Genomic DNA, 27,959 nt, shown 5'->3' with positions numbered 1-27,959 from the left:
GTCTGACTTGGCTCATCTGCTAAATTAGTAAAGTTTAAGTTTAATAAAGTTTAATAAAATTGAAAAAACTAATGTAGAATTTGCAGTTGCAGGAGGAGGCTTCCATAGCATCTGAACTAGCTATTCTGAACTCTGTAAAACTTAAAGGACTGGTTTCCTTCTACTTCTGATAACTAAAATCAACAGAGATTTATATAAAGCAACAGTGACATGACATAAAATACAACTCTGGGGCCAGGATGAACCCCCATCAATCGGGTTTTGAACAGGAAATATGACATTTGAACTTGTCACTGTGTTGCATCAAGCAGAATGATTTATAAGAAAGAAAGAGAATGGATGGATTTCACTAACTTGTGCTCTGTGTTTATGAACATAGGACACCAATTGTAGGATTCTTGAAAACATGCTTTGCTACTGCTGTTTCTTTTTAAATTCACACAAAAAATCTTGACATGTGGCAAATTGGCTCTCATCTGTAGAGTTATAAACCATGCCGCTCAAGCAGGTGCAGAATGTGGTTTGTTCGAGACATTATCTGAAATAACACATCTGGATTGGCCAGATGGCAACATATGTTGCTCTAAGTTACGTAATATGTTAAGTATCAATTTGCTTTTTCCAGGGAAAAAAGTACATATGTTTATTTTGTTGTTTTTTAGAGAATATTCGCTTTTTTGTGCCTTGCATTTATTTTCCTTATCTGAGCTCACTTTACAGTTTGATAACTCTGCTATAGTTTATATACTTTTTGTCTACTTTTGTCATGTGACTGTTATATTAGAAATTGAGAGACAGAGAGAAATTCAAACTGGGGAAGATCCTTTCACCACATACTCAGACTTTCTGGGTCTCGGATGTAACAAACACTGCAGGTATGTGTCTCTTGTAAATTCAGATGGCAGATGCCGAGGCCCTTTACAACGACACTGGTTTGCCACATTTATCAAATGCAGTGTTTTTAATTCTTCCTTTTAAAAGGAAAATAAGACACGATAATTATTATAGCAGAACCTGTGAAGGATACAAATGCATGACATAGACACAGGGAAGCATGTTGGAGAATTTGAAGCTAAATAACTCAAAAAACAACTTAAAGTATGGAAAACCTCAGTTAGCAAACAGATTTTAACAAAGGGCAGCAGAAGGGTTTATAAGAAAGAGGTCCAAAATTATGTCAGAGAGAGCAATCTAAAAGGCAGGAAATAAAATTGCCTAAAAACAAAACAGGGTAAGATCAAAGTAAAGACAGATGGATGCATTTCACTAACTTGTCAACACAAAGCACTTTTACAGAGGCTATAGCAGCCATTGTAGTTTACACTGAAACATCTGTAATCTCTCAATGTGGCCCTAATACTGTGTTGTAAGACTGAAAGACCGGATGCACTGTATGTCTTTTGAATTTGGAAGAGTTCTCAGGCAACTTGTATTTTATTTTGTTTGTTCTATATCAAAGTAATCCAAAATTCTTGCAGATTGCTTTTACATCATAAGATGCATCAAAAATGTTAGTGATCCATTACATAAAACATCTTGGTCTGTCTGACACTGCAGGCTGATTCTGGAGGCCCATTGGTGTGTGTGACCATATATTTTTGGGGGTTTGTGTGAAAGTAATCACAAACAGCATGCACTATGTCACTCTAGTGGTGAGCTGTGGTCAGAAGAACAAGCCTGGTGTCTACACCAGCATCCATACATACAGCTAGATCAGGAGCAAGATCACCTCAACATCAGTCATGTGATTCACCTTACTTTGCTGTGTGTTTTTCTGTACTTAGCAGTCATTTGTATTCTGGGAATAAAAAGGGACAAAAGCTTAGTTTGCCTGGGAAAACAACCCAACAAAAACAGTTTATTAATCATTGATAAAACCAAGAATTTACTCCGAGCCCAGCTTTGAGTTAAAAGAGACACAAACTCACAAAGCTGAACCTGTCAGACAAAAGTAGATCCCATCACTTCAGTAGGCTTATACTTCTTACTCATTGGTTGAAAGTGCATAAAATGATCAAACCTTTTTTGCAAGACTGCAACAAGGTTTTGTGCTTTCATCATTTGAACTTTCAGCATACAGTATTTATCAGATTTTCTTTTAAAAAGGACCAAGCAAAGTGTAAAAAGATGAGTTTGAAATCCTTTGCACTCTGCATCAGTGGCCATATAACAATCTGGTCCAGCCCATATTTCTTCCAAATACACTCAGTATATGAAAGCACAAACTTTCCTTCAGCATTCCACTCAGTTTGACCTTCAACCTGCAATAACCTTAATTCAGCTTTGTTAATCCTGTCGTTTTGCTTGAATTTGCTAAAAATGGCTCTTCAGTTGAAATTTACACCTTAGCACTCACACAAATACCAACAATCCTTCCAACAAACATCACTAGTGCTGTCCTGGTTCAACATGCTTAATCTCACTCTTAATCATATGAACTCTGCTGCAGTTTGTTATTACATCTATAGCAGCTCTGATAATATTGTGGCTTCTCATGTAACTGCAAAGTCACAATTATCGCTTCATCAAAGTAGTAAAATAACACAGTAAAATATAAGCACACTTTCTAAAAGTGACCATCTCTGTCTCCAAATTTCTCCTTTGCTCTACGCTTCTTCTATGGCAGCAACTTTACTGGACTTGGTTGTGTTCTGGAGGGTGGCTGAAGACGAAGATGAGGTGGTGCTGGACTTCTTCTCCATGGATCTGAATGAAGTTGTGGTGGTGCTGGACTTTTTCTGCACGGTCTGGATGGTCTTCTTCCTCTTGACATGAAGAACTTCCATCGCATCCATGTTGACACCTTGCTGGATCTCCTCACTGGTCTCCACCTGCTCAGAAGCTTGCTGTTGCTGTTGTTGCTGCTCCTCCATCATCTGCTGATAATGCAGCTGAAAGGAAGACAGAGAGGACGTTTTCAAGACCCTTTGCTGTCTAAGGACTTCCTTATTTTATATATATATATATATATATATATATATATATATATATATATATATATATATATATATATATATATATATATATATATATATATATATGTATGTATATATATATATATATGTATGTATATATATGTATGTATATATATATATATGTATGTATATATATATATATGTATGTATATATATATATATGTATGTATATATATATATATGTATATATATATGTTGGTTTTGTTTTGTTTTTTTTAAAGACACTGTACTAATCACTATTGTCACCATTCCATGATGAACTTACCATCATGTGTTGCTGATACTTCGCAATAGCCTCATCAGCGCTAACTCCATCAGCCAGCCCCAACTCTGCAGCCCGGCGTGCAAGCTCTGCTTTATGAGAACCAGGAGGGGTCCAGCCCACTCCTCTGATCCAGTTCAGGTCCGACTTGTAGTTCACCTTGAATAAAAAAGAAAAGAAATGACAGTGGTATATTTCTACTACAAATAAGCAAGTGGCCCAAATTTAATACATGGCATTCTTAAATAACTTGGGGTTAATGTTTTCAATACATTTCATTCAATCTTTGGAAGATTTTGGTTAAGCCTGGGCTTATAGTCAGTTAGTTTTTTAATTAAAAAAACATGAATTATGATTCTGATTAAGGCAACAAAACAAGCCAAAAATAAGTTGCTCTGACTGAGCAGTTATACTTTGTGGCTTAAAACTGCAAGAATGATTCAAAAGGTCCAAAAAACATGGGATCTGTAAACTGGAAAACCAAAACAATAAACTCAAAGAGGGTAAAAGAATTCACAGAATTGTGGCTCATTATTAGACCAATACACAGACCAGTTCAATAATGAGAACGCTCTAACCAGCAACCACAAAATGACCCCAATGTTAATCCATGGGGCAATTGTCCGTGTTAAAAGTACACATGCTTGTTTTTTCAGGATCATCGTGTGACTAAAAGTAAACACTGAATTTGGCTCATGCCATAGGTCCCACTGTTGCACAAGACATTTGCTTTTTGAGCACCTAACAGTGCTTCTTCCCTAAATACATATCAATCAATCAATAAATGACACATCAATAAATGACAGTAATTATATTTTCAGATCCAGCTCAGTTGCACGAGCATCACAACTTACATCACTCTGCAGTTTGTAGGCCTGCTTTGCATGCTTGACATTGAGCTGTTCGGGGTCACAGGTGTAGTCGTGGAGCTTGTGTCGATAGGTGAGGTCACTAGCCTGAGCTTGGCTCTTTTTGGCGTGCAGGAACTCAGGCTGATCTGGGCGGATGTTGTAGTGGGCACGTTCCTCCTTGGACTGACGTTTGTACTCTAAGTTGCTTTGGAGTTTGCTTGCTGCCAGAGAGTGCAACATCTTAGGGTCATCCTCCACACAGCGCAGGCCTACCTGGTGGCCCTTCTCCTTCAAGTGAGCCTCCTTGTAGCGGAACTGTTGCAGGGAGAAATACAGGGTCAGCATCCTTTAAATGCCTTTGTTTAATACTGTTACTGTATAGTATAAAAATGTTTGTCCTGGAATAATAGCCTCGAAAATGTATTTCAATGCAACAAGGCCCATAACTCACATCACTAGCGATTTCTCTGGAAGCCTTGGCAGTTTGGAAGGGAATAGCGTCCAGCCTCAGGTCGTAGCCCGATGTCTTCACTTGCTCCCCAGACGCCTTGTAAACTTTCTTCACGGAAAAATAATGCTCAAGATTAAAATGTTATGTAGAGATATTATCATCTTTTTTTAAAGGATTTTAAAAAATATTTTTTGTAAGTATTTAGCTGATAAATGTGCCTTACATCACTAATCTGCTGGGCATTCATCTTTGCTCTGATGAAGTCTGGATCATCTGGATGCAAGGTGTATTTATGCATGTCGTCATTCTTTCCAGATTTGTACAGCCTCTGTAGTGGATGAGAGGCACAGGCATGAACAAGGTAGAAATATCACCGCCAGCAGCTAAGACAGCAAAAGACTTAGAGCGGAATCAGGTTTTTGAATCAGTTCTCTCTTATAAGCATTTCCATCTTCTTCCTACCTCACTGCACTGCTGATAACTAGTCTTAGCGTGGACTATATCAGGAGAGTCAGGTACTGAGGTAAACTTCAGGCTGTCTGGCAGCTGGCGATACCTCTTCTGCAAGAAGGAAGACCACACACACATTTAGACACAGATGGCGAAAGCTTTTAAAGCAATACTGCATAAATGCTAAATTCAGCTTCATATGCAGTCAGAGCTGGAGCTCATAACCTTACAGGAGTTTAATTAAAACCATAAACATGATGGATATATTACTTTAATTTGACAGTAAACTGCAGCAATATTATAAATTAACAGGTTTCGGTGCATTACTCACATCACTTATAAGTTCTCCAGCCTTTTTGGCAGACTCCAGCTGAGGCGCACCCACTCCATCCCAGGCTACCCCTTTCATGAAATTGAGGTCTGACTTGTAGAGTTTCTAAACATAAAGTAATAGAGCAATAGATGAGTCAAGACATTTGCACTTCCTATTAGTAATTTAATCTCTTCTTTACTCCCAGCCCTCACCTCACTCTGCAGTTCATAAGCCTTTTTGGCCCATTTGACCTTCATGTCGTCAGGGAGCACCGTGTACTCGTGCAGCCTCGTCCTGTAGTCCTGGTCGCTGGCCAGTGCCTGCGCATTCTTAGCCGCCACCAGATTAATCATGTCTGTCGTGAGGTGGTACTGTCCGCTGGTTGTCAGTGCATCCTTGCGGTACTCCTGGTCACTGGCCAATCGGCCGGCCTGCAGGCAGTGCAGCATACGTGGGTCGTCCATGATGCATTTGACCCCAATGTGCTTCCCCTTTTCCAGCAGGTGGTTGTGTTTGTACTTGTACTGCAGAGACACAAGTTAGATTAATCAACTGGAACTGATCTGCAAATTTTAATCAAAAGGATACAAAACCCTGCATACGATTCCTACTTTACCAGAGCTTAGAGTGAGCATTTTTTTTAAAAACTTAATCATGGTTGATTTAACTCTTTAAATGCTTGGGTTTTGCTGTGCTGTTCAACAAATGTGATCTTACATCACTAGCGATGCCCGTGGAGCTCTTGGCAGCCTGGAAGGGGATGTCCTGCATGGTGAGTTTGTATCCCTGAGCCCTGAGAGTGTGCCAGGACTCTCTGTACTTTATCTGCAAAGAAAAAAAGTTATCTATATTGTATATACATATAACATTTGAAAAGAACATGCTTATGATCACTGTATGCTGTTAAGTACCTCACTAAAGTTGGCTGCATTGATCTTTGCTTGTGTAATCTCTGGCCTCTCAGATGTAATAGTGTAGCTGTGTTGGTCATTCACCCCTTTCTCCTTATACAAACGCTGGGACAGAGAGATAAAACCCAGTTTATTATCATTCAAATCATCAAATATTTCCAGCAAAGTAACATGCCTGGTTATTTCTAGTAATCTTAAAAAGGAACGTTGCAGCTTAAGCAAGCAAAAAAAACATTTACAAGAAAAGGAGAAACTAAAACAGTAACGTTATTGTCTTACTTCATTTGCAATCTGTGAACTGTGTTTGGCATGGATAATATCTGGAGAGTCAGCAACAGAGGTGTGCTTGAAGTTGTACGGCTGCTGACGGTACTTTTTCTGTTGCAGAGAGAATTAAACAGTTAGTTTTTGGTGTAAATCAAGTCAATGTTTTGAATTCCCACCAACAAAATCAAAAGTTAAACCCAGAAAATTTATAGTGAAACATTTTTACCACTGAAAACGTCAGATCCAGAATCAACTATACGATTTCCCTTGATCATGCATCAAGATAGGGTGAATATAGGCAACCTAACATGCACTGAAAGCACTAAAAAGGGCAGAAAGTAAATGAAAAGCATAGGGGATATCTCACTTCACTGATGAGGTCTGTGGCCTTCTTGGATCCTTCAATCTGCAGAGCACCAGTGGCGATCCAGGCTGTGCCACGCAGGTAGTTCAGGTCAGAGCGATACAATTTCTGTAGGGTGGACAAAAAAGAATAAAATAGGAATATTACAGAAGCAAACGTGATTCCATTTTATTACTGTCAGTTACTATCTAGTACAAGTTTCAGCCTTTAATAATCAATTTGCCTGGTAGACGTGTGCTGTCTGTTACAGAGATAAATAAACCAGCCTTGTAACCAGCCTCAAACACACTTTAAGTATCAGATACTAGCTGTTTCTTTAAAATAGCTTGGCCTCAACAATTGGCACTAAAAACTGAAAATCTTGATCACATCTCTGAATGTAAAAACAAGTCTCATTACATAGAAACAACCACTGCAAAGGTTTTTTTTTTGATCTACAAATACAGCATTTCATGTGTTCATTGATTTAATGGTTTAAAATTGTAAAGTACAAATAATGTTGCCTTTGTGCTCTTTTTCACAGCAAGCTCAGTTGTGACAGAAGAGCGTTGTTAAATCTATAAATAAAAGATGCTGTGAGCAGCTGTCTGCCGTCACTCTCACCTCACTCTGCAGGGTGTATGCTTTCTTGGCAGCTAGCAGCTTCAAGTCATCCGGCAGCGCGGTGTATTGATGCAGGGACAGCCGGTAGTCCTGGTCACTGACTAATGACTGTGCCTTTTTAGCATGTGCAACCTCCAACATGTCCATGGGTAGGTGGAACTTTGAGAGTTCCTTTGCAGAGTCCTTCTTATACTTGATCTAGATGGGGAAATGTGATTACGAGAATATTGTATAATCATTAAAATATGATTTCTATCAGCTAAACTGCAGAAACTAAGTACTCACATCACTCTGTAGCTTGCTGGCATAGACTGAGTGAGCAATGTTCAAGTCATCCTGCAGTCCCTTCAGGCCGATCATCTTCCCTTTGGTCTTCTGAAATTCTTCTCTGTACTTTTGCTGAAATGACACACAAAACACACAAAGCTTAGTGAGGAGAGCTATTTGAAAATCTGTGTTGACAAGAGCAGTTTCAGTTCAACTTTCTGCTAAAAAATAGTAATAATGTGGTTTCATATGATGAAATGGATTCTCACATCACTGAGGATCTCTGCAGATGCTTTGGCAGATTGGAAAGGAATGGCATCCAGACGCAGCTTGTAACCGCCATCACGTATCTTCTTCCAAGATTCCTTGTATTGCGTCTGAAATGTGTCGGATGGACAAACTCAGTTTCACCGCGAAAACATTATATAAAACCTGCCGCAGAGAAGAACTTTTTGACTGACTAAATGTGCCTATGTATGGTTTTACCTCACTGATATTCATGGCATTCAGCTTGGCTTGCACCAACTCGGGTAACTCTCCACTCAGTGTGTAGTTGTGCTTCATGTTTTCACCCTTCTCCCTGTACAACCTCTGTAAAGAAGAAAAAACAGCACTAAAGATCAGTTTACCGCAATGAAACAAGCCTTAAAATAACTCAATCTGGTGAACTTCCAGGTGCTACAGTGGTTTTTGTGGCATATGTCAAGTGGGCCAAAAAAACTCAACAAGCTAGGTAACAACATGTTTGTTGTATGCTATATCACGCAATAATAACATATGGCTGAGGCTACAAATGTCAGCTGAACTTACATCAATTGCAAGTTTGTTGCTTAGTTTGGCCTGGTTCATCTCTGGAGTGTCTTCAACACTGGTGAACTTCAGAGCGCTTACATCCTGACGATACTTTTTCTGGAGAAGAAAAATACCCCAGTGATGAACACTAGGCTGTAACAATGGGAGGCAACCATAAAAAACTCAATGCATATACGTGTTGGGACCACTAGAGGGCACACACTATATCATAAATATCCCACATAGCAAAATTGGTATGGCCTGGATCTGGCCCACACAATGTGCTTACACATGGCCCACATACCGAAAAGAATGACGGCCCCGATCTGGTTTGCCAGAGGTGGCTCACACATGGGCCAGTTGCAGACACACTGCTGGCCCTGTGCTGGCCCAGAACATTTTGAACTCTGGCCCCAGATGTCAGCCTAATGTGTACCTTAATCAAGCCATGTAATAACAACATGTACTGGAACATAATAGTGGAAAACTAGCAAGACAAAACTCTGTTCAGACAGAGAATGGACTGATTCTTATATAATGCCTTTCTAGTCATCCAGATTACTCAAAGTGCTCTGTACAACATGCCACATTCACACACTTTGTCTAAACTGGGTGCTTCCTAACTATATTCTAACTCTTGACATGCAGACTGGAGGCAGGACTCGAATCACTTACCCTCTGATCAGTAGGTGACCTGCTCTACCTCCTGAGCTTCAGCCACCCAGTGGTAAACATGACTAAACCCTCACTAGGTTTAGGATAAAGTGTACATCACAAACCTGTCAAACCTGCAATTGAAACGTTGGCTACCATAGCAGTATAGTATCGCAACATGGCATTTGGGTCTTCTAACTAAAACAGGAAAATGGTAACATAAATAGTGCCATCATTGCCAGACCTGCCCCACATCTGGTTGATATACACCCCGCCATGACACCAGTCAGTCAGAAGTGCCAGCTTGATGCCGGATCTGGGCCAGACCTGTTTTGTATGAGCCTGGGCCACATAAACCAAAACATAATAGGGCCAGATGTGGCATGCCATCGCATAAACAGTGCCATCTACATCAGGCCTGGCACATATCTGGATGACATATCACTTGCCATGCCAGAAGTCAGCCAGCTGTGCCGGCTTGACACCAGATCCAGACCAGACTTTTCTGCTATGTGGGATGGATCCTAAAAAATAAAGTACCTAAAAAAATCAAAAAGATGGAAAAACAAAAGGAGACTTTGTTAGATAGATACATAACCACATGTTCACAAACAGTATACAGAAAAATGCTCGCTCAGGACGGGCTCCAAGATCTGTTCTGTTTCATAAACTAATGGTGGTAACATGAGTGGAATGACAAATAAGTGGCTGCTCATGATGAGATTAAGAATAGTGCATGTAGATTCCAGCCTCGTGTATCATATGCAGAACATTACAAAAAAGACTGCACCAGATAAAAAGAAGTGACTTCTGAGATATCAGATTCTTTACAGGATGGGCTTCTGGAAAATGTAGGTACAAGAAAATGGCCAAAAGAATTTATCAAGAATGTTTGCTAAGTAGGAGGAATCCCGACTTGAACCCAAGACCTCTTGATCTGGGGTCAAATGCTCTCGAAGAACCCTGATAGCAAAGGCTTTGACTCGGATTGTGTCAGGAAACACTAAGAACAAGGAGAGTCAAAGGATAGGACAACATTTGTATGAAAATATAGTTTAGAAATGAACAAAGGTGAAATACTAAGGAACTGCGTTTATCTGAATGCAAAATCAGGCCAGGAAAAAGCCCTGATAGTTAACGCTTTGACTCGGATTGTGTCAGGAAATACTAAGAACGAGGAGAGTCAAAGGATAGGACAACATTTGTATGAAAATATAGTTTAGAAATGAACAAAGGTGAAAAATTAAGGAACAGTGTTTTACTGAATTCAAAGTCAGGCCTGGAAAAAGCCCTGACAACTAAGGTTTTGACTCGGATTGTGTCAGGAAATTCTAAGATGCACGAGACCCAAGAACGCTTACAAAGTAGGGGGTATCCCGACTTGAATCCGAGACCTCTTGAACTGCAGTCAAATTTCTGTGAAATTATACGTTAGAAATGGACAAAAGGGAAATATTAAAGATTTAGATTTATCTGAATGAAAAGGCAGGCATGCAAAGAGCGTTTGTTAAGTAGGGAGCATCCTGACTTGAACAAAAGACCTTTTGATCTGCAGTCAAATGCGCTGCCACTGAGATATACCCCCAATACACCTTCCCTATGAACCTGACAAAGCTTTCATGAAATTAAATGTTAGAAATGGACAAAAGGGAAATATTTAACATCTACATTTTTCTGAATGCAAAGTCAGGCCTGCAAAGACAGTTAAGAAGGGGGCATCCGGACTTGAACCAGAGACCTCTTGATCTGCAGTCAAATGCTCTGCTATCAGATGGCTTGTTATCAGGCCTTTGCCAAACATGATGGCATGCTGTAGAGATCAAACCATTTGATTCAGCTGTGTTGGAGTAGGGATGCATCTAAAAGCTGCAGGATAGTAGCTCTCGAGGACCGGGATTGGGCACCCCTGTTCTAGAGCATTTGACTGCAGTTCAAGAGGTCTCTGGTTCAAGTCCGGATATCCCCTACTTACCAAACATTCTTGACTGTCATGCATCTTAGTGTTTTCAGACACAATCCGAGTCAAAGCTTTAGATTTTAGGGTTCTTTTAAAGAACTAAGAGAAATGGGGGTATAGCTCAGTGGCAGAGCATTTGACTGCAGTTCAAGAGGTCTCTGGTTCAAGTCCGGATGCCCCCTACTTAGCAAGCGTTCATGAACGTCATGTATATTCAGACAAAATCCAAGTCAAAGCCTTTCCTGTCAGGGTCCTTCTAGATCATTTGAACCCAGATCAAGAGGTCTTTGGTTCAAGTCGGGATGCTCCCTACTAAGCAAATTTTCTTTGCAGCCCTGACTTTCAGAAAAAACTAAATCTTTAAAATTTCCCTTTTGTCCATTTCTTCCGTTTAATTTCATGAAATCTTTGTCAGGTTCACATGTCAGGTGTAATGGGGGTATAGCTCAGTGGCAGAGCATTTGCACTAGAAGAACCCTGATAGGAAAGGTTTTGACTCAAATGATCTAGAAGAACCCTGACAGGAAAGGCTTTGACTTGGATTGTGTCTAAATAAAGATTTAGTTTTTTCTGAATGCAAAGTCAGGGCTGCAAAGAAAATTTGCTTAGTAAGGGGACATGCCGACTTGAACCAAAGACCTCTTGATCTGCAGTCAAATGCTCTGCCACTGAGCTATACCCCCATTTCTCGGAATGCTTTAAAAGAACCCTAATAGCTAAGGCTTTCACTCGGATTGTGTCTGAAAACATTAAGATGCATGACAGTCAAGAATGTTTGCTAAGTAGGGGGCATCCGGACTTGAACCAGAGACCTCTTGATCTGCAGTCAAATGCTCTGCCACTGAGATATACCCCCATTTCTCGAAATGCTTTAAAAGAACCCTAATAGCTAAGGCTTTGATTCGGATTGTGTCTGAAAACACTAAGATGCATGACAGTCAAGAATGTTTGCTAAGGAGGGGGTATCCGGACTTGAACCAGAGACCTCTTGAACTGCAGTCAAATGCTCTGCCACTGAGCTATACCCCCAATACCCATGCCCAATAAACCTGACAAAGTTTTCATGAAATTATACGTTAGAAATGGACAAAAGGGAAATTTTAAAGATTTAGATTTTTCTGAATGCAAAGTCAGGCATGCAAAGAAAGTTTGCTAAGTAGGGGGCATCCCGACTTGAACCAAAGACCTCTTGATCTGGGGTCAAATGCTCTATAAGAACCCTGATAGGAAAGGCTTTGACTCGGATTGTGTCTGAAAAAGCTCAGATGCATGACATTCAAGAACTTTTGCTAAGGAGAGGGTATCCGGACTTGAACCAAAGACCTCTTGAACTGCAGTCAAATGCTCTGCCACTGAGCTATACCCCCATTTCTCGGAATGCTTTAAAAGAACCGTAATAGCTAAGGCTTTGATTCGGATTGTGTCTGAAAACACTAAGATGCATGACAGTCAAGAATGTTTGCTAAGTAGGGGGTATACGGACTTGAACCAGAGACCTCTTGATCTGCAGTCAAATGCTCTGCCACTGAGCTATACCCCCAATACCCCTGCACAATGAACCTGACAAAGCTTTCATGAAATTAAACGTTAGAAATGGAAAAAGGGAAATTTTAAAGATTTAAATTTTTCTGAACGCAAAGTCAGGCCTTCAAAGAAATTTTGCTAAGTAGGGGGTATCCGGACTTGAACCAGAGACCTCTTGATCTGCTGTCAAATGCTCTGCCACTGAGCTATACGCCCATTTCTCGGAATGCTTTAAAAGAACCCAAATAGCTAAGGCTTTCACTCGGATTGTGTCTGAAAACACTACGATGCATGACAGTCAAGACTGTTTGCTAAGTAGGGGGTATCCGGACTTGAACCAGAGACCTCTTGAACTGCAGTCAAATGCTCTGCCACTGAGCTATACCCCCATTTCTCCTAATGCTCTAAAAGAACCCAAATAGCTAAGGCTTTCACTCGGATTGTGTCTGAAAACACTAAGATGCATGACAGTCAAGAATGTTTGCTAAGGAGAGGGGATCCGGACTCGAACCAGAGACCTCTTGAACTGCAGTCAAATGCTCTGCCACTGAGCTATACCCCCATTTCTCGGAACGCTTTAAAAGAACCCTAATAGCTAAGGCTTTGATTCGGATTGTGTCTGAAAACACTAAGATGCATGACAGTCAAGAATGTTTGCTAGGTAGGGGGTATCCGGACTTGAACCAGAGACCTCTTGAACTGCAGTCAAATGCTCTGCCACTGAGCTATACCCCCAATACCCATGCCCAATGAACCTGACAAAGTTTTCATGAAATTATACGTTAGAAATGGACAAAAGGGAAATTTTAAAGATTTAGATTTTTCTGAATGCAAAGTCAGGCATGCAAAGAAAGTTTGCTAAGTAGGGGGCATCCCGACTTGAACCCAAGACCTCTTGATCTGGGGTCAAATGATCTATAAGAACCCTGATAGGAAAGGCTTTGACTCGGATTGTGTCTGAAAAAGCTAAGATGCATGACATTCAAGAACGTTTGCTAAGGAGAGGGGATCCGGACTTGAACCAGAGGCCTCTTGATCTGCAGTCAAATGCTCTGCCACTGAGATATACCCCCATGACCCCTGACATGTGAACCTGACAAAGCTTTCATGAAATTAAACGGAAGAAATGGACAAAAGGGAAATTTTAAAGATTTAGTTTTTTCTGAATGCAAAGTCAGGGCTGCAAAGAAATTTTGCTAAGTAGGGGGTATCCGGACTTGAACCAGAGACCTCTTGATCTGCTGTCAAATGCTCTGCCACTGAGCTATACCCCCATTTCTCGGAATGCTTTAAAAGAACCCTAATAGCTAAGGCTTTGACTCGGATTGTGTCTGAAAACACTAAGCTGCTTGACAGTCAAGAATGTTTGCTAAGTAGGGGGAATCTGCACTTGAACCAGAGACCTCTTGAACTGCAGTCAAATGCTCTGCCACTGAGTTATACCCCCAATACCCATGCCCAAAGAACCTGACAAAGCTTTCATGAAATTAAAAGTTAGAAATGGCCAAAAGGGAAATTTTAAAGATTTAGATTTTTCTGAACGCAAAGTCAGGCCTTCAAAGAAATTTTGTTAAGTAGAGGGCATCCCGACTTGAACCAGAGACCTCTTGATCTGCAGTCAAATGCTCTGCCACTGAGCTATACCCCCATTACCCCTGACATGTGAACCTGACAAAGCTTTCATGGAATTAAACGGAAGAAATGGACAAAAGGGAAATTTTAAAGATTTAGTTTTTTCTGAATGCAAAGTCAGGGCTGCAAAGAAAATTTGCTTAGTAGGGGACATCCCGACTTGAACCCAAGACCTCTTGATCTGGGGTCAAATGCTCTAGAAGAACCCTGATAGGAAAGGTTTTGACTCAAATGATCTAGAAGAACCCTGACAGGAAAGGCTTTGACTTGGATTGTGTCTTAATATACATGACGGTCATTAACGTTTGCTAAGTAGTGGACATCCGGACTTGAACCAGAGACCTCTTGAACTGCAAGGCTTTCACTCGGATTGTGTCTGAAAACACTAAGCTGCATGACAGTCAAGTGTGTTTGCTAAGTAGGGGGTATCCGGACTTGAACCAGAGACCTCTTGAACTGCAGTCAAATGCTCTGCCACTGAGCTATACCCCCAATACCTCTGCACAATGAACCTGACAAAGCTTTCATGAAATTAAACGTTAGAAATGGACAAAAGGGAAATATTAAAGGTTTAGATTTTTCTGAACGCAAAGTCAGGCCTTCAAAGAATGTTTGCTAAGTAGGGGGCATCCGGACTTGAACCAAAGACCTCTTGATCTGGGGTCAAATGCTCTATAAGAATCCTGATAGGAAAGGCTTTGACTCGGATTGTGTCTGAATATACATGACAGTCAAGAACGCTTGCTAAGTAGGGGGCATCCCGACTTGAACCAGAGACCTCTTGATCTGCAGTCAAATGCTCTGCTACTGAGCTATAGCCCTATTCCTCCTAATTCTTTAAAAGAACCCTAATAGCTAAGGCTTTGACTCGGATTGTGTCTGAAAACACTAAGATGCATGACAGTCAAGAATGTTTGCTAAGTAGGGGGCATCCGGACTTGAACCAGAGACCTCTTGATCTGCAGTCAAATGCTCTGCCACTGAGCTATACCCCCATTTCTCGGAATGCTTTAAAAGAACCCTAATAGCTAAGGCTTTGATTCGGATTGTGTCTGAAAACACTAAGATGTATGACAGTCAAGAATGTTTGCTAAGTAGGGGGTATCTGGACTTGAACCAGAGACCTCTTGAACTGCAGTCAAATGCTCTGCCACTGAGCTATACCCCCATTCCTCCTAATACTTTAAAAGAACCCTAATAGCTAAGGCTTAGACTCGGATTGTGTCTGAAAGCACTAAGATGCATGACAGTCAAGAATGTTTGCTAAGTAGGGGGCATCCGGACTCGAACCAGAGACTTCTCTCCTGAGTTCAACATAAGACCTGGTTCATTAGATTAGAACACCCATTATGCATCTGGAAATTATAGGAAGCAGGGACTTATACGCCCTGAATCTAATTAAAAATCCACCCCTGTAGCTATCAAATTAACATGAAATCCACATGAACTTATCAGTTAGGGCAACAAGAAATGCTAAATTACATAATGTCAAATTATATGTCTCTTGTACGCAAAGTGAGACCTGGTTCCACAGAGCAGAAGCCTGATAGTTTTGGGCTTCTGAATGGAAATTTAGCCCATAGGCCTGAAGGAGCAAGTTTTCTCATAGTTGAAAGAATGCCTGGATATGTTGGATGAGCTTTATAGTTTTATGTTTTTTAACATGTAAAATCAGATTTCCTCATATTTTAAAGTATGAACTTCAACTTGAATTGAAAAATATATAAACAGATATGATTTTAAACCTTGGAAGTTTCTGTGATATAACTCTCTAACCAAACTGAACACTAAGAAGATTGAGACTGATCTAAAAAAAGAATACTTTTGCCTCATTTTTACTAAAAAAAAAAGGGGGAAATATTAATAACATTTAACAGTGATTGTTTTATAGCTACTCGGAGCAATGCCTTGTCAGTCATAGTATTAAACATTACCTCGCTGACCAGCTCCCCAGCTTTCTTTGCTTGCAGGACATCCAGAGATTTCGAGGCCTCCCAGCCAACGCCCTTCATCCAGTTCAAATCTGACCTATACTGTTTCTGAAAACAGACGTGCGCACATATCAGTATCAAATTCTGCAGTACTTTTGCATGAAATGATTGGTCATTCCAGTGCCTAAAAGTAAGATTTACATCGCTTTGTAGTCCATAAGCCTTCTTCGCCCAGGCAACATTAATGTCAGTTGGCAGAGTAGTGTATTCATGGAGTATAGTCCTATAATTGGTCTCAGTTGCCAGGTCTTGAGCCTTCTTGGCATGGCTGATGTTCAGCATATCCAGGGAAACACTGGAAATGAAGATTAGTTTCAATGAGGAGCTTTGTTCCAAAACTGCAGAAAATGAAAGGTCAGTTATTGTTGAGTTGAGTTCAGCTCTTTGCTGATTGGGGTCTACTTAAAAAGAAGGATAATAAACTTCATTTTACTTTGACTTTATCTGGGGTGATGGCTCATGCAGTCTTTATCAGAGCTTGTTTGACCTTTTGAAATGAAATGTCCTGTAAAACTTTCTAAATTGCTGCTGGTATGAAAAGAAAGCAGGATATTGCTAAGGAATCTGCTAATAATGTTTGTAATAATCTAAAAGCTTCTGTCAGTAGTTTTCCTCTTCAACTGATATCTGATAAATGATATAAGCTCTTTATCTCATTTTTAGAGTTACTGAAATGCTATAACACATGCATCATTACCCTCTGAGGTATAAAGATAAGAATATTAGGGCTAAATGACCTCGCTAACTCAGAAAATGCAAAATGAATTGCTTCACTTATTACCAATTAATAGAAGAAGACCATGCAACACAGATTTAAGAAACTATACCCAACTATAAATGACTCCCTTTACTTTATCTCTAGTACCAGATGCATCTGGGTGTAAAGAACTAAGCTTGGCCTCACCTGTATTTGGTCTTAGTGTCCTCGTAGTTCTTTTTGTAGTGGCGATCACTCTGTAGTTTGGTGGCCAGAGTGGAGTGAGCCATCTGAGAATCCTCACTGACCGCTTTAATGCCAATCATCTTGCCTTTGTTTTTCTCATACGTCTCTTTGTATTTCACCTGCAAAAAGACAAGAAATAAATGGTTCAAGATGCTAAATGCTACTTCTTAAAGAATCCAATGATTTCAAAATGCTGCAACTCAACCTAACCTAAGGTTATTGCAAATTTCAGAGTAAAAGAGAATAGAAACTCACATCACTAGCCAGGTCTCTCTTGGCTCTTGCTGTGAGTATAGATAGGGAGTCCAAACGGAGCTCAAAGCCCTTTTCCCTCTGCTTCTCCCAGTTGCTCTTGTACACTTTCTGCAAAGACAAATGCATGAGGAAAAAAATCATATCAGCACCTCACACCTTCTATTGAGAAACTCGTTAAATTGCTTTCACCTTCAGGTGAAAACACAGAAAACTGTGAGGGCTGCGTGAGACAGACTAGAGACAATTTGTGAGACAAATTAAGCGTGAAAGACAATTTCACGTTGAACGGTGCGTGAGCTGCTACTTCAAAAGACTTAAAGTGCATTATATCACGTCATGTGGATTTTTAAAAGCAAATCTAATTTTGATAATTTTAAATTATTGGACTGAATAACTGGCTAACCAGCTTGATTTTGTACCATATGGAGACACTAAATAAGTTCAGCTGAATATAAGAAATTGGCTTAAATAGATTCCGCTTTCTGAGAACAACACTATGTCGAACCAGGTCACAGAATCAAACTGCTTTTAAGAAGATAAAATACAGTTTGTTTGTGACATTTTATATATATATATATATATATATATATATATATATATATATATATATATATATATATATATGTATATGTGTGTGTGTGTTTGGTTGATATATACAGTTTTGTAATGATACCCTATGATTCATTAACTTGTAGAATCATCTTCAGCAGCAATAACTGAAAGTAATCGTTTTCTGCAGATCCTGGTAGCTAGTTTTTTACCTTTTTAATTTCTATGAAAGAACAAGGGACGTACTTGGTTTTCCACATAAAGTCCCTTTAAAACATAATTTGTCAAATGATTGCATGCATGAACTTATACCAGTTCAAGTGTGAGACACACGGCAGTCAACTGCACATTCTTGAGGAGCTTGTATAACGTAGCAGATAACAGATATAGTTTAAAAATGTGAATATTTGTTTTCTACATCAATTTTTTTATAAATGAACTTACTGCACTGAGAAGGTCCGCGTTAGCCTTTGCTTGTCTGAAAAGAGGTTCGTCCTTTGTGATGGTGTACTGGTGCAGCATCTGCTCTGTGTTTGCTTTGTAGGCCAACTGAAAAGTCACATAGATTAGTATATACTGCAAGAATGCACTAGAATGAATGGCGTCTCATTCCGGCTCTAAAGTGGAGACTTACATCGCTCTGCAGTTCCTGGCTTTTCTTTGCGTGCTTGATGGAGAGATCATCAGCCACCTGGGTGAACCTGATGCTGTCTGCCTTCTGACGGTATTTGGTCTGAGAGAAAAAAGCAGCCAAATAAATGGTGTGCTTGAAAGAAAACAGCAACAAACTAAAATATAAACACAAGCACATTTCCACTCACATCACTAAGCAGCTCTCCAGCTTTCTTTGCCTGAGTGATGTTGAGACATCCTTCGGTCTCCCAGCCCACTCCTTTCATCCAGTTCAAGTCTGAACGATACTGGTTCTGCAGAGAGGAACAAATGTCAAGAAAGACTTCTCCAAAAGACTTCTCTTTGCCTTTTTCTTCATGTCTCTGCATTTAAAAGAGACCCCTTAACCAAAATATCACCCTCAGGTGGCTCTCTCACCTCACTTTGGAGGGCATAAGCCTTTTTGGCCTGCTGGACCTTGATGTCATCTGCCATGACTGTGTAGTCGTGGAGCTTTGTGCGATACTCCAGGTCACTGGCGAGTGCCTGGGCCTTCTTGGCATGGCTTAGGTTGATCATGTCCAGAGGAAGGCTGTACTGGGCCTGGCTCTCTTTAGAGCCCTTCTTGTATTCAATCTGAAGTTGTAACAAAAAGCAATAGGTAACCTCTGAGGTTATACTCTGGGCTTGTGTGAGTCACACAAGTCTACACTATTACATTGCAGGTCAAGCAATTCTACTTACATCACTGCTCATCTTAGCCACTTGCAGAGAGTGCAGAGTCTTGGAGTCGCTCACGTTGACCCCCACAGCCTTCTCCTTGTTCTTCATGTAACTCTCTTTGTATTTAATCTGAAACACATGCCCGTCTGACTTGATTTCATTTGCCAGCTTTTACTTCTGATTAAAGCCACTTAGATTTTTGCTTAGATGTCTTTGCAGCAAAGAGAAGCGTGAGTTTACTTACGTCACTTGCAAGGTCTCGGGAGGCCTTGGCTGCTTTGACGCTCAGATCGTCCACACCAATTTCACAAGCTTTAAACTTTGTCTTCTCCCACTCCTCTTTATATTTAATCTGAAGAAACAGAAATGGGTTATGGCATCATAATGCCAATAACAAGATAGATCATGTGGATTGGTATTGAATTCTGGGTGCTTGCATGACGAGTGAAGGTAAGCTATTGATGCAAGTGTGAGAAGAGTAAACTTACATCGCTACACAAAGCAGCATTGGCTTTGGCTTTTTGGATTTGGGGCAGGTCTTGGGATAGTGTGTACTGATGCTTTGTCTTCTCATACCCGGCTTTGTAATTTAACTAGAGGCCACATGAATTACATGGTTAGAAAAAATAAGAAACTTATTAAGTGTTATGCATGGTGTTATACTGTTTACTTACGTTGCTGACAAGCTGAGCATTTTTCTTGGCCAAAACAATGTCAGGTGTGTCTGTCACTGACTTGTACTTCACCTGGTCAATGTGCTGCCTGTAGTTCTTCTGCAACCACAATGACAACAGCGCTGGGATGAAGTTTGCTATCTGAGAACCGACTTTACATTTGAATAATTTTTCTGATTTTAAGTGCTTTTAAAAAAAACCCTTTTAGCGTTAAAATGTCCCTTTGTCTTAATTATATTGTTGGAGGCTGTACCTCTTTCAGTGGATCCAGTTTTCTTTGGCTTTGGTAACCTGGCGTAAGATTGGCCGGGTAGTTGTATTCAGCCTGCTCCTGCTCACAGCCTTGTTTATAAGTAATCTGAGATATGCAGGACAAAACCACCACATCAATAAAATCACTCGCACAGACAGTTGACAGTTTATCATTTTCTATTTACAAATTAAACATGTAAAATTGTTTCTTTTTATCCGTGTAATATGAAATCAAATCCAACCAAGCAGATCTAATACACTGATTTGATTAAAAATAAGACTTACATCACTTGCCAGCTTCCTCGCTTTCATGGCATGCATGGTCTTCTTATCAATACCCGAGTCTTCATAGTGGCCTTTCATACCAGTAGTGTATTTCTCTTTATATTTGTTCTATAGAAAATATTTGTTTAAAAAGAAACATGTTCATGTGCTAATATCAGGTATTAATATATAAATACGTTGTTTGTAGGGTGTCAAAAAATCTACAAAATTATCAAAATATATATATTTGACATTGTTTTTGCGATTAAACTTACATCACTGGTGAACTTGGCAACCTTGGCTGCATTTTGAAACTGTGGGGTCTCACAGAAATTGATGCTGTGTCCTTTGCTGTTCTCCAAGTCTTTTTTATACTCCACCTGTTAGCAAACGTAAAAATAAAGCAGCCAAGCTGTAACATTTTTCACTGCAACCTCATTTTTCTGTTTTCCACAGTGAGAGCTGATCCTTTGTGGCACATTGGTGCCTACATGGCTAAATATACAGTAAAGTTCCTCCCACTAATCAGTCACCATCACTGACACTCCATCATCACTCGAGAGTCTCTGAGACCAACCTTTAATCTTAAACATGCTTTGCTGAGCTTAACATTAAAACCATTTCCCTATTTAACATGTCAGTCTCTTTATCATGAAAATATCACACAGGGGAAACCTCACCTTTAAACACTGGTGCTTGAAGTTATGTGATCATGGCTGTTATTGGGGCCGTCTTTTCTGCTAGCTTTATGCTTAAGTGCAAATAAAGTCACTGATCTCAACCTCTGGATGCTGTTTGAATCGTTGGAGCTGTTTAAAATATTTTCATAAAATTATCTGAGAAATCTAATGCTTTGTGCTCCAGCGTGGTGAGTGAAATACCAGTATCACATTTAGTACTAATATAAAGTCTATTGATGCACCATGCTAATCACGTTTGCTAGTGTTAGCTTGTGGTGGGCAGATTAATCCAACGCTGGTATTGGTTTTGGATCGACAGTAGTGCTATATGATTGATATTTTATTTCTATCTTCTTACTTGAGTATGTAGTCCACTGAATTGGGTTAAATATTTGTTTTTTAATGCAAAAATATACCTCAGTACTCTTGTGTTCACTGTCAAATCTATAGCACAACAGAAACTGGCACAAAGTGCTTTAGAGACAGGCACATTTACATTCCAGGTCTCCAAAAAACAGTTTCCATAAGCAATAAAAAGCTGAAAAGTGTGTTTTATTGTGTAAACTAAAACTGAAAGTGATTTAGTGTTTATTAAATGTGATGATGATGATGATGATGATAATGATGATGATGATTCATTTTTTAAAATCATGACATGCTGCTCTTTGCTACACAAGCTGCCTTTATAGGTTAAAAAGTATCAGTGTGGGCATTGGTATCTGAAATACTTGCCCTGTATTTACTTAAAATACTTTACAATTCGCAGTATAGAGCAGCACTAGTGTTAGCTGATAACTTCTCATCCAAATATTTCTACTTTTGGATTAAAAAGCCAAAACGACTACACTCCAGGGTTTAAAATGCAACTCACTAACCATGCTATGTTCTTTATTTACAGTCTGTCATTATATCATAAACATTATTTGAAGCATAAAACAAAAAAACAAAACTGAGATAATGTGTCTGTGTGGTTTTGGTGGAAAATTAGATTCAGAATAAGAGCTAATTTCTAACACACATATTTTTAAGGCTAAGAATAGATTCTTAAAAATAAAGCGCAGTGTGAGGTAACCTTAGTTTGGCAGGATGGGCCATGACCTTGGAGGTAAGCTGTCACCTCACCACACAAGCATTTCAGAGATGCTGAAAATGCAATTCAGGAGGCTTCATGTCTGCTGGACGCTGACACAGTACACCCAATATCTCCCACTCTTAAACACACATACATACATTTACCTGAGACTGACTGTTGCTTAGACAAAAAGCTATTTGAATATTCACATTGTTCTTTCCCTACGCTCTGAATAAATCTAGACACACAAATGTATTTAGCGAAGGTTGTATGCTTCTCACGAGCCTCACCTCACTGACAATCTTGTTGATTTTTCGTGCGTTCTTCAGTGCCAGATTATCCTCAGAGGTCAGACTGTGAAAGTGTGACGTGCCCTTCATCTTGTTTAAGTCTTTCTTGTATTTTAACTGGAAAGAGATGAAAAATTACTAAACGTGTTGCAGGAGGAGAAGGACAAACAGTTTTGCTCCTGCAAGGTTGAGGAACACACACAAACAGAGTCTAATTCATTCACTGCGGATAGTTTAGAGAATGATGACATCAAGTCTCCTCATTGTTGTCCCTCGTCTGCTATTCTGCCCGGTGTTGACAAGGACACTTGATTGATGAAGCTGAAACTCTTACACACTACACTCTGCAATGTTTTGACAACATTTACTACTAGTCCACATGACTAGATGACAGATACAAGCTCCCTTTATAACTACATGCAATCCTTCCAACACCTACACAACAAAGCATCTAAATGTTAGACTCAACATATTTGGGGCTCAGGAGGTAAAGCAGGTCATCTGCTGATCTGAAGGTTTGTGATTTGATCCCTGGCTCCTCAGGTCTGCATGCCAAATATCCTTGGGCAATATACTAACCCCAGGTTACTCTCCGATTCATCCATCAGAGTGTGAATGCTAGTGAGAAAGCACTGAAGAAAGTGAATGTGGCATGTTGTATAAAGCGTTTTGAGTGCGCTGGGAGAGTAGAAAAGGGCTAAATAAGACTCAGTCCATTTACCAAGATGGACCAATTACATGTTTGTCAAAGATACTTACAGCTTTTAGAAATATTTCACTGGGTCCACAGTCAGATTGATACTTACATCACTGGCAATTTCCTGTGCCTTCTTTGCAAGGTGATAACCAGGCGTAATCATGGCGGGGAAACTGCCTTTGCCTCGCTGTTGCTCGTATTCTTCAGTATAGGCAATCTGGAAACAGGAGAGCACTTTGCTTTATTTAGTTCACTTTGAATTAAAACAAACTGATGGAACAGTGACAGTAATTTTCATACATGGCTGAAGTTCTCTGCATTTTCTTTGGCATGGACAATCTCAGTAACAGCCGCTTCAGCGCTGGCTTTCCCCTTTATCTCCTGTTCGTACATCTGACGATACTTAATCTGGTTCAGCATGAAAACAACAGCATTTACATGCATTAGTATTTACTTGCATATGTGTGTGCTGTTTTTTTTGTTTTTTGTTTTGTACTACTTACGTCACTGGCCTGCTCAGTGGCCTTCTTTGACATTTTGTATCCAGGCGTAAGGTGTGCAGGGAAACTACCTTTACCTCTCTGCTGCTCATATTCTTCTGTGTAGGCATACTGATGAAAAAGAGGTGATGCCTCATATCCATAAATATATTATTGTAAGAATATATATGTTTATAGTTGAGCAGAGCTAGTTAAAAAAAAAAAAGTCAACAATGTCTGAAGGGCTTACATCGCTAACAATTTGTCCTTGTTTCTTGGCCAGAATCACCTCAGGGGGGTCCACAAATGTTGTGTATTTGGAAACTCTTTCCTCGTGTCCTTTTTTATATTCCAGCTGAAGAGAAAGACAACAAAGCATTTTTATTTGGCCTCTTGAATTTTTGATAAACTTGCATGGATTGTTTAACAGAAAGGGAAAATCAGTGAAGTTTAATCTTTTCTGTGAGGTACAGAAAGCTAAATGAAATCCACTTACATTACTTGCTAAGGTATTTGCCTTCTTGGCAGTTTGGTAGCCCGGTGTGATCATTGCAGGGAAGCTACCCTTTGCTTTTGACTGCTCATATTCTTCTGTGTATTTGACCTGTACAAAAAAGAAGCCACAAAATCAGCCATGTGACCAACACTGTTAAAAATTGTAAGTTTTTTTTATATCAACTATTTAAATAGAATATACTCATGATACAACAACACAACAACCAGTGAGAAAAAAACGTGTACTCACATCACTGATGGTATTCTGTGCCTGGGACATTGTCACTATCTCCTGGTTGCTCACCATCCCTGAATACCAGGTCTGCTGCTGTGAGAACTCAGACTGAGACTGAAAGGCCGGTTTATATATAAAAGATAAACATGGTCAATTACAAATGTTCCTAAACCAGGCAATTATGCATCTTGCAAGGTTTTTATGAACCTGTTAAATAAGCCATGCAATTCATTTATGTGAAATCATACAAAAAATAAACAAGTGCTTACTCATGACAGACAAAAGATTTGGCTGAATTAAAATACTAAAGTAGAAGAAATTAGGAAGTTTGAAGAATAATTTGTAATTCTTCTCTCTTTTATTTGATAAAGATAAGAATTTGGGTTGAAAATTCCCTTTAAAAGGGTTCAATGGCCAGTTGCTCTCCCAGGAGCTCACCTGGCTGGCCATCTGATTGGCTAGGCAAGCCTTCTTCAGCTCCATGGATCTCGTGTCACAGTGGAAGGTGGACATAAAGCGTTCGCCATCTTCGCGATACTTCAGCTACAAGGATGGCACATGGATGACAAGCATTAAGCCAAGGCCAGCGAGCATTTGCACATGCAGACGCTGCACATGTGACTGCAGCATCCATTTTGGTAGTTGGATGCTACTAATCACCTAAAAATAAAAATATATATTTTTTACTGCTAGTCCTAACTGGTATTGCTTTACTTAAACAGTGCCAAACATCTCTCTATTCTTGTGCTGCAGGAGAACCTGAGCTGAAAAGCTAAATGATGAAGGGATAATGTTAGAGAGCTGGTATTAATAACTAAGATGTTCCACTCAAGATGGTACAAGACCTGCCCAGAACAAACCAGAATAGAGTACTTTGTATATCATCCTAGAGTTGTAAAAACCATCCCAAACTAATCTTAGAATAGCTCTATGTCAGAGGAAGAGACAGGACAGAGTGACGTCTCTAGAGCATCATCGCCTAAAGGGTATAAAGTACAATCAATAGGAATAAGAAAGCAAAAGCTGCATGTTAACCCAAGCAAGATATACACTTTTTAAATGTTCAGTGGGGTAAATCTAGACAGGGGGTTGAGGGCCACTCATGATCCGAGGTCAGCCCTCAGATCAAATGTTGAAATGTTAATTCCCACATCCCTCCAGTGGCTTAAAACAGTAGCCGAGGCGCTTGCTAGCCTACTGCTAATATAAGCATGAGAGCTTTGCGTGAACTTAGAGGCACAGACAGACTCAGACAGACAGAAACAGGTGGCTGAGCAGAGGAGAGGAAGGGATGTGAAGCTGTTTTTCCTGACATATAATTTTAGCCCGTTGAAGCATAAAGTGGGCTAAGTGGAGGGGGGTATCTAGCCCCTGTCAGGGAAACAGAAATAACCTGAGCCAGTCTCCATTCCAAACCACCTCCGTCACCACGGCCTCAGAACCACCGACCACCTCTCGTAAAGAAGGATTTAGACCTTTGTGATCCAACAGTAATGGATACAAATGCTCAGGGTCAAATCTCAAGTTTTTTACTGCCTTTTTAGACCTCGGTGTTCAGTATAAATAACAATCTTTAGAGTAGACACAGCCATAAACTGTCTTTCCTCTAGTGCCATAGACAGCAACAACAATGCCAGTGAGTCAGAGGACTGAAACATGTTGTATGGCATGCATGCTGCTGCTGTGGTTTTGCTCAGGATGTCCTCTTACCTCACTGCTGGCCTTACTTTGCTTCTTTGCGTTAATGTTGATGGGGGTCTCATAGACGCTTGTGAATGTGTTGTTCCTTGGATTGTGCCTGAAAGGATGAGATACACATATAGTTGCCAACATGGTCACACCAGGTGTAATTCACAACGTTAAAAATGGGACCCTGGCTATTGTGCAATCGTGGTTTACTAAGATGCAGTTAATTTGCCTCCTCTGTGCTTTACTCATTAAAAAAAGATTACGTTTTTATTTATTTTTATCATGTCTGGTGATTAACTACAAACGCTCAATAGGCATTGCAGTAGTATTGACTCCTACTTACACAGAGCAGTATGGCCTCTTCTTGTGGCTGACAAAGTTATTTGGAGTGAGTACCATTTTGCAGACATCACAATGAAAACATGCTTTGTGCCAATTCTGCCAAAAATGAAAGAAAGAAAAAGAAAGACAGACCATGAATCTTTAAATCCGTGTTCAGAGGAAACATGACTGGAATCTAGTTCATTAAGCAGAGAAAAAATGCTGGACAAGTAATTTCTGTTATATCTGATTAATAAGAGGCCCAGAATAACATCAGTAATCACATCACATTTTTCCACATGGACTCAATGACCGATTCTCTAAAGCTTTAATGTCACTGCTAAACTGTAAGTCTTTTTTTTGTCCAGTCTTTTAATTAAAAACAATCTTATATCCATAACCATTGTGCAGCTGTTATTAGTTTTATGGCTAACACAGAGACATTTGAGAGTTCACTTTAACCCAAGAAGGCATTTATTTATAAATGCTTTAATGTATTACCTGGTCAATGCAGTTGATCTTCTCAGCTGGGTAGACCACAAACCCACACCTGGCGCAAGACTGCATGGTGAATGTTTTCCCTTCTTCTCAAAATCTCTCGGGAAAACCAATAAAACTATTGGCCAAAATGAAGTCGGGTCAGTCAGACGGACAGACGGCCCTTTAGCTGAGGAACTGGGAATCCCAGACAGTAGCGGTAGTGCGTCTCTGGTGGCTGAAAACTTAGCTCTGTGACTGTGGGACTGTGAAACTGGCTCTTACTTCACACCATGTCCCATGATGGACCACCCCCCTTCTGTGCCCCGTGCTCAAAGACTGGCCGAGTCCAGCTGTCTGTCTGCAGTGAGGGGGAAACAGAGTGACAGAGAGTTCACGTGTCAATCTATATGTGTAATGATCCTCAGTTGGACAGCTACCTCAACTTTGAGTATCTCCACATGACTAACAACATAAAACTGTGATTCCCTGTGTAATACTTTTACTTAGTCAAGTCATCAGCCATGCATGTAAACACAAAGTGTAGGCTGCTTGTTTAAGGCAAGTTTCTGTAGACTTACAAAATATGTAAAGAATAATGACACAGGATTAATACAGACATACGAGAAAAAATACACAAAAAGTGAATACTAAAGAAAAAGGTTAACGCAACATTAGCAAACAGCTTTTTTGACATAAAATGAGGCAATCAAGACCCTCTGAAAGCTCAAAAGGGTCAGGGCTGTATTCACTGTAGGAAGACTGTCATGAGGTTGAGGTTTTTAATCTAACTGTGATAATAGGTCACATACCTTGACCTCATAGGATTTTTTTTGTGATTTTTGATAGATTAAATATGCAATAGGAGTAAATATTTAATACTTTGAAATTAATTGTTTATAGAGTATTCTTATACTTGAAGGAAATAGTTTCATATTAGGGAATTAGTCAGTTATAACATATTACTTTTCTTTGCGTGATCAGAGAC

The 27,959-nt window shown here is 39.8% G+C and overlaps 1 protein-coding gene and 14 non-coding genes across 16 annotated transcripts; 1 reads left to right on the top strand and 14 right to left on the bottom strand.

Moving 5' to 3' along the window:
* Window positions 1-27,238, bottom strand: nrap (nebulin-related anchoring protein). 2 transcript variants are annotated; one of them, XM_086303683.1, is made up of 43 exons: window positions 26,996-27,238; window positions 26,517-26,611; window positions 26,195-26,282; window positions 24,923-25,027; window positions 24,500-24,598; window positions 24,251-24,358; window positions 24,005-24,109; window positions 23,779-23,886; window positions 23,576-23,683; window positions 23,385-23,492; window positions 22,579-22,695; window positions 20,812-20,916; window positions 20,558-20,665; window positions 20,274-20,378; window positions 20,021-20,119; window positions 19,835-19,939; window positions 19,591-19,698; window positions 19,368-19,475; window positions 19,062-19,259; window positions 18,833-18,937; window positions 18,646-18,744; window positions 18,456-18,560; window positions 17,463-17,570; window positions 17,169-17,326; window positions 16,406-16,559; window positions 16,208-16,312; window positions 8,525-8,623; window positions 8,201-8,305; window positions 7,984-8,091; window positions 7,733-7,846; window positions 7,448-7,645; window positions 6,848-6,952; window positions 6,493-6,591; window positions 6,214-6,318; window positions 6,020-6,127; window positions 5,515-5,826; window positions 5,321-5,425; window positions 5,002-5,100; window positions 4,763-4,867; window positions 4,540-4,647; window positions 4,092-4,403; window positions 3,241-3,396; window positions 1-2,891 (listed from the first exon to the last, which is right to left on the bottom strand). In XM_086303683.1, exons 1-43 carry the CDS (start codon window positions 27,059-27,061, stop codon window positions 2,607-2,609), a joined length of 5,400 nt encoding a protein of 1,799 aa, XP_086159809.1. In that variant the 5' UTR covers window positions 27,062-27,238; the 3' UTR covers window positions 1-2,606. The 2 variants fall into 2 exon arrangements, with proteins under 2 accessions (XP_086159809.1, XP_086159810.1); XM_086303684.1 differs by lacking the exon at window positions 24,923-25,027.
* trnac-gca (transfer RNA cysteine (anticodon GCA)) lies at window positions 11,228-11,299 on the top strand. The gene has a single exon. It is a non-coding gene; the product is annotated as a tRNA-Cys (tRNA).
* Window positions 11,902-11,973, bottom strand: trnac-gca (transfer RNA cysteine (anticodon GCA)). Its single transcript has one exon. It is a non-coding gene; the product is annotated as a tRNA-Cys (tRNA).
* Window positions 12,075-12,146, bottom strand: trnac-gca (transfer RNA cysteine (anticodon GCA)). The gene has a single exon. It is a non-coding gene; the product is annotated as a tRNA-Cys (tRNA).
* On the bottom strand, window positions 12,413-12,484 carry trnac-gca (transfer RNA cysteine (anticodon GCA)). Its single transcript has one exon. It is a non-coding gene; the product is annotated as a tRNA-Cys (tRNA).
* Window positions 12,586-12,657, bottom strand: trnac-gca (transfer RNA cysteine (anticodon GCA)). The gene has a single exon. It is a non-coding gene; the product is annotated as a tRNA-Cys (tRNA).
* trnac-gca (transfer RNA cysteine (anticodon GCA)) lies at window positions 12,786-12,857 on the bottom strand. The gene has a single exon. It is a non-coding gene; the product is annotated as a tRNA-Cys (tRNA).
* trnac-gca (transfer RNA cysteine (anticodon GCA)) lies at window positions 12,959-13,030 on the bottom strand. The gene has a single exon. It is a non-coding gene; the product is annotated as a tRNA-Cys (tRNA).
* Window positions 13,132-13,203, bottom strand: trnac-gca (transfer RNA cysteine (anticodon GCA)). Its single transcript has one exon. It is a non-coding gene; the product is annotated as a tRNA-Cys (tRNA).
* Window positions 13,305-13,376, bottom strand: trnac-gca (transfer RNA cysteine (anticodon GCA)). Its single transcript has one exon. It is a non-coding gene; the product is annotated as a tRNA-Cys (tRNA).
* On the bottom strand, window positions 13,844-13,915 carry trnac-gca (transfer RNA cysteine (anticodon GCA)). The gene has a single exon. It is a non-coding gene; the product is annotated as a tRNA-Cys (tRNA).
* trnac-gca (transfer RNA cysteine (anticodon GCA)) lies at window positions 14,218-14,289 on the bottom strand. The gene has a single exon. It is a non-coding gene; the product is annotated as a tRNA-Cys (tRNA).
* On the bottom strand, window positions 14,694-14,765 carry trnac-gca (transfer RNA cysteine (anticodon GCA)). The gene has a single exon. It is a non-coding gene; the product is annotated as a tRNA-Cys (tRNA).
* trnac-gca (transfer RNA cysteine (anticodon GCA)) lies at window positions 15,197-15,268 on the bottom strand. Its single transcript has one exon. It is a non-coding gene; the product is annotated as a tRNA-Cys (tRNA).
* On the bottom strand, window positions 15,370-15,441 carry trnac-gca (transfer RNA cysteine (anticodon GCA)). Its single transcript has one exon. It is a non-coding gene; the product is annotated as a tRNA-Cys (tRNA).
* Window positions 27,239-27,959: the final 721 nt, after the last annotated feature.

Source organism: Aulonocara sp. 'chitande type north' Nkhata Bay, linkage group LG8 (genome assembly GCF_057382095.1).
Source record: "Aulonocara sp. 'chitande type north' Nkhata Bay isolate Kocher_YH1m ecotype deep benthic linkage group LG8, A_spYH_male_GT1.1, whole genome shotgun sequence".
Classification (NCBI taxonomy): domain Eukaryota; kingdom Metazoa; phylum Chordata; class Actinopteri; order Cichliformes; family Cichlidae; genus Aulonocara; species Aulonocara sp. 'chitande type north' Nkhata Bay.
This window is presented reverse-complemented; position numbering and strand designations above follow the sequence as displayed.

What these genes read in the sequence shown, in the direction of transcription:
- nrap (XM_086303683.1), bottom strand. Translation starts at nt 27,061, where the DNA reads ATGCAGTCTTGCGCCAGGTGTGGGTTTGTGGTCTACCCAGCTGAGAAG. An exon ending in CATACACCCTGCAGAGTGAG is followed by an intron (nt 6,953 to 7,447) that starts GTGAGAGTGACG and finishes TCCACCCTACAG; the next exon opens with AAATTGTATCGCTCTGACCT. An exon ending in CTGGAGAACTTATAAGTGAT is followed by an intron (nt 5,101 to 5,320) that starts GTGAGTAATGCA and finishes TCCTTCTTGCAG; the next exon opens with AAGAGGTATCGCCAGCTGCC.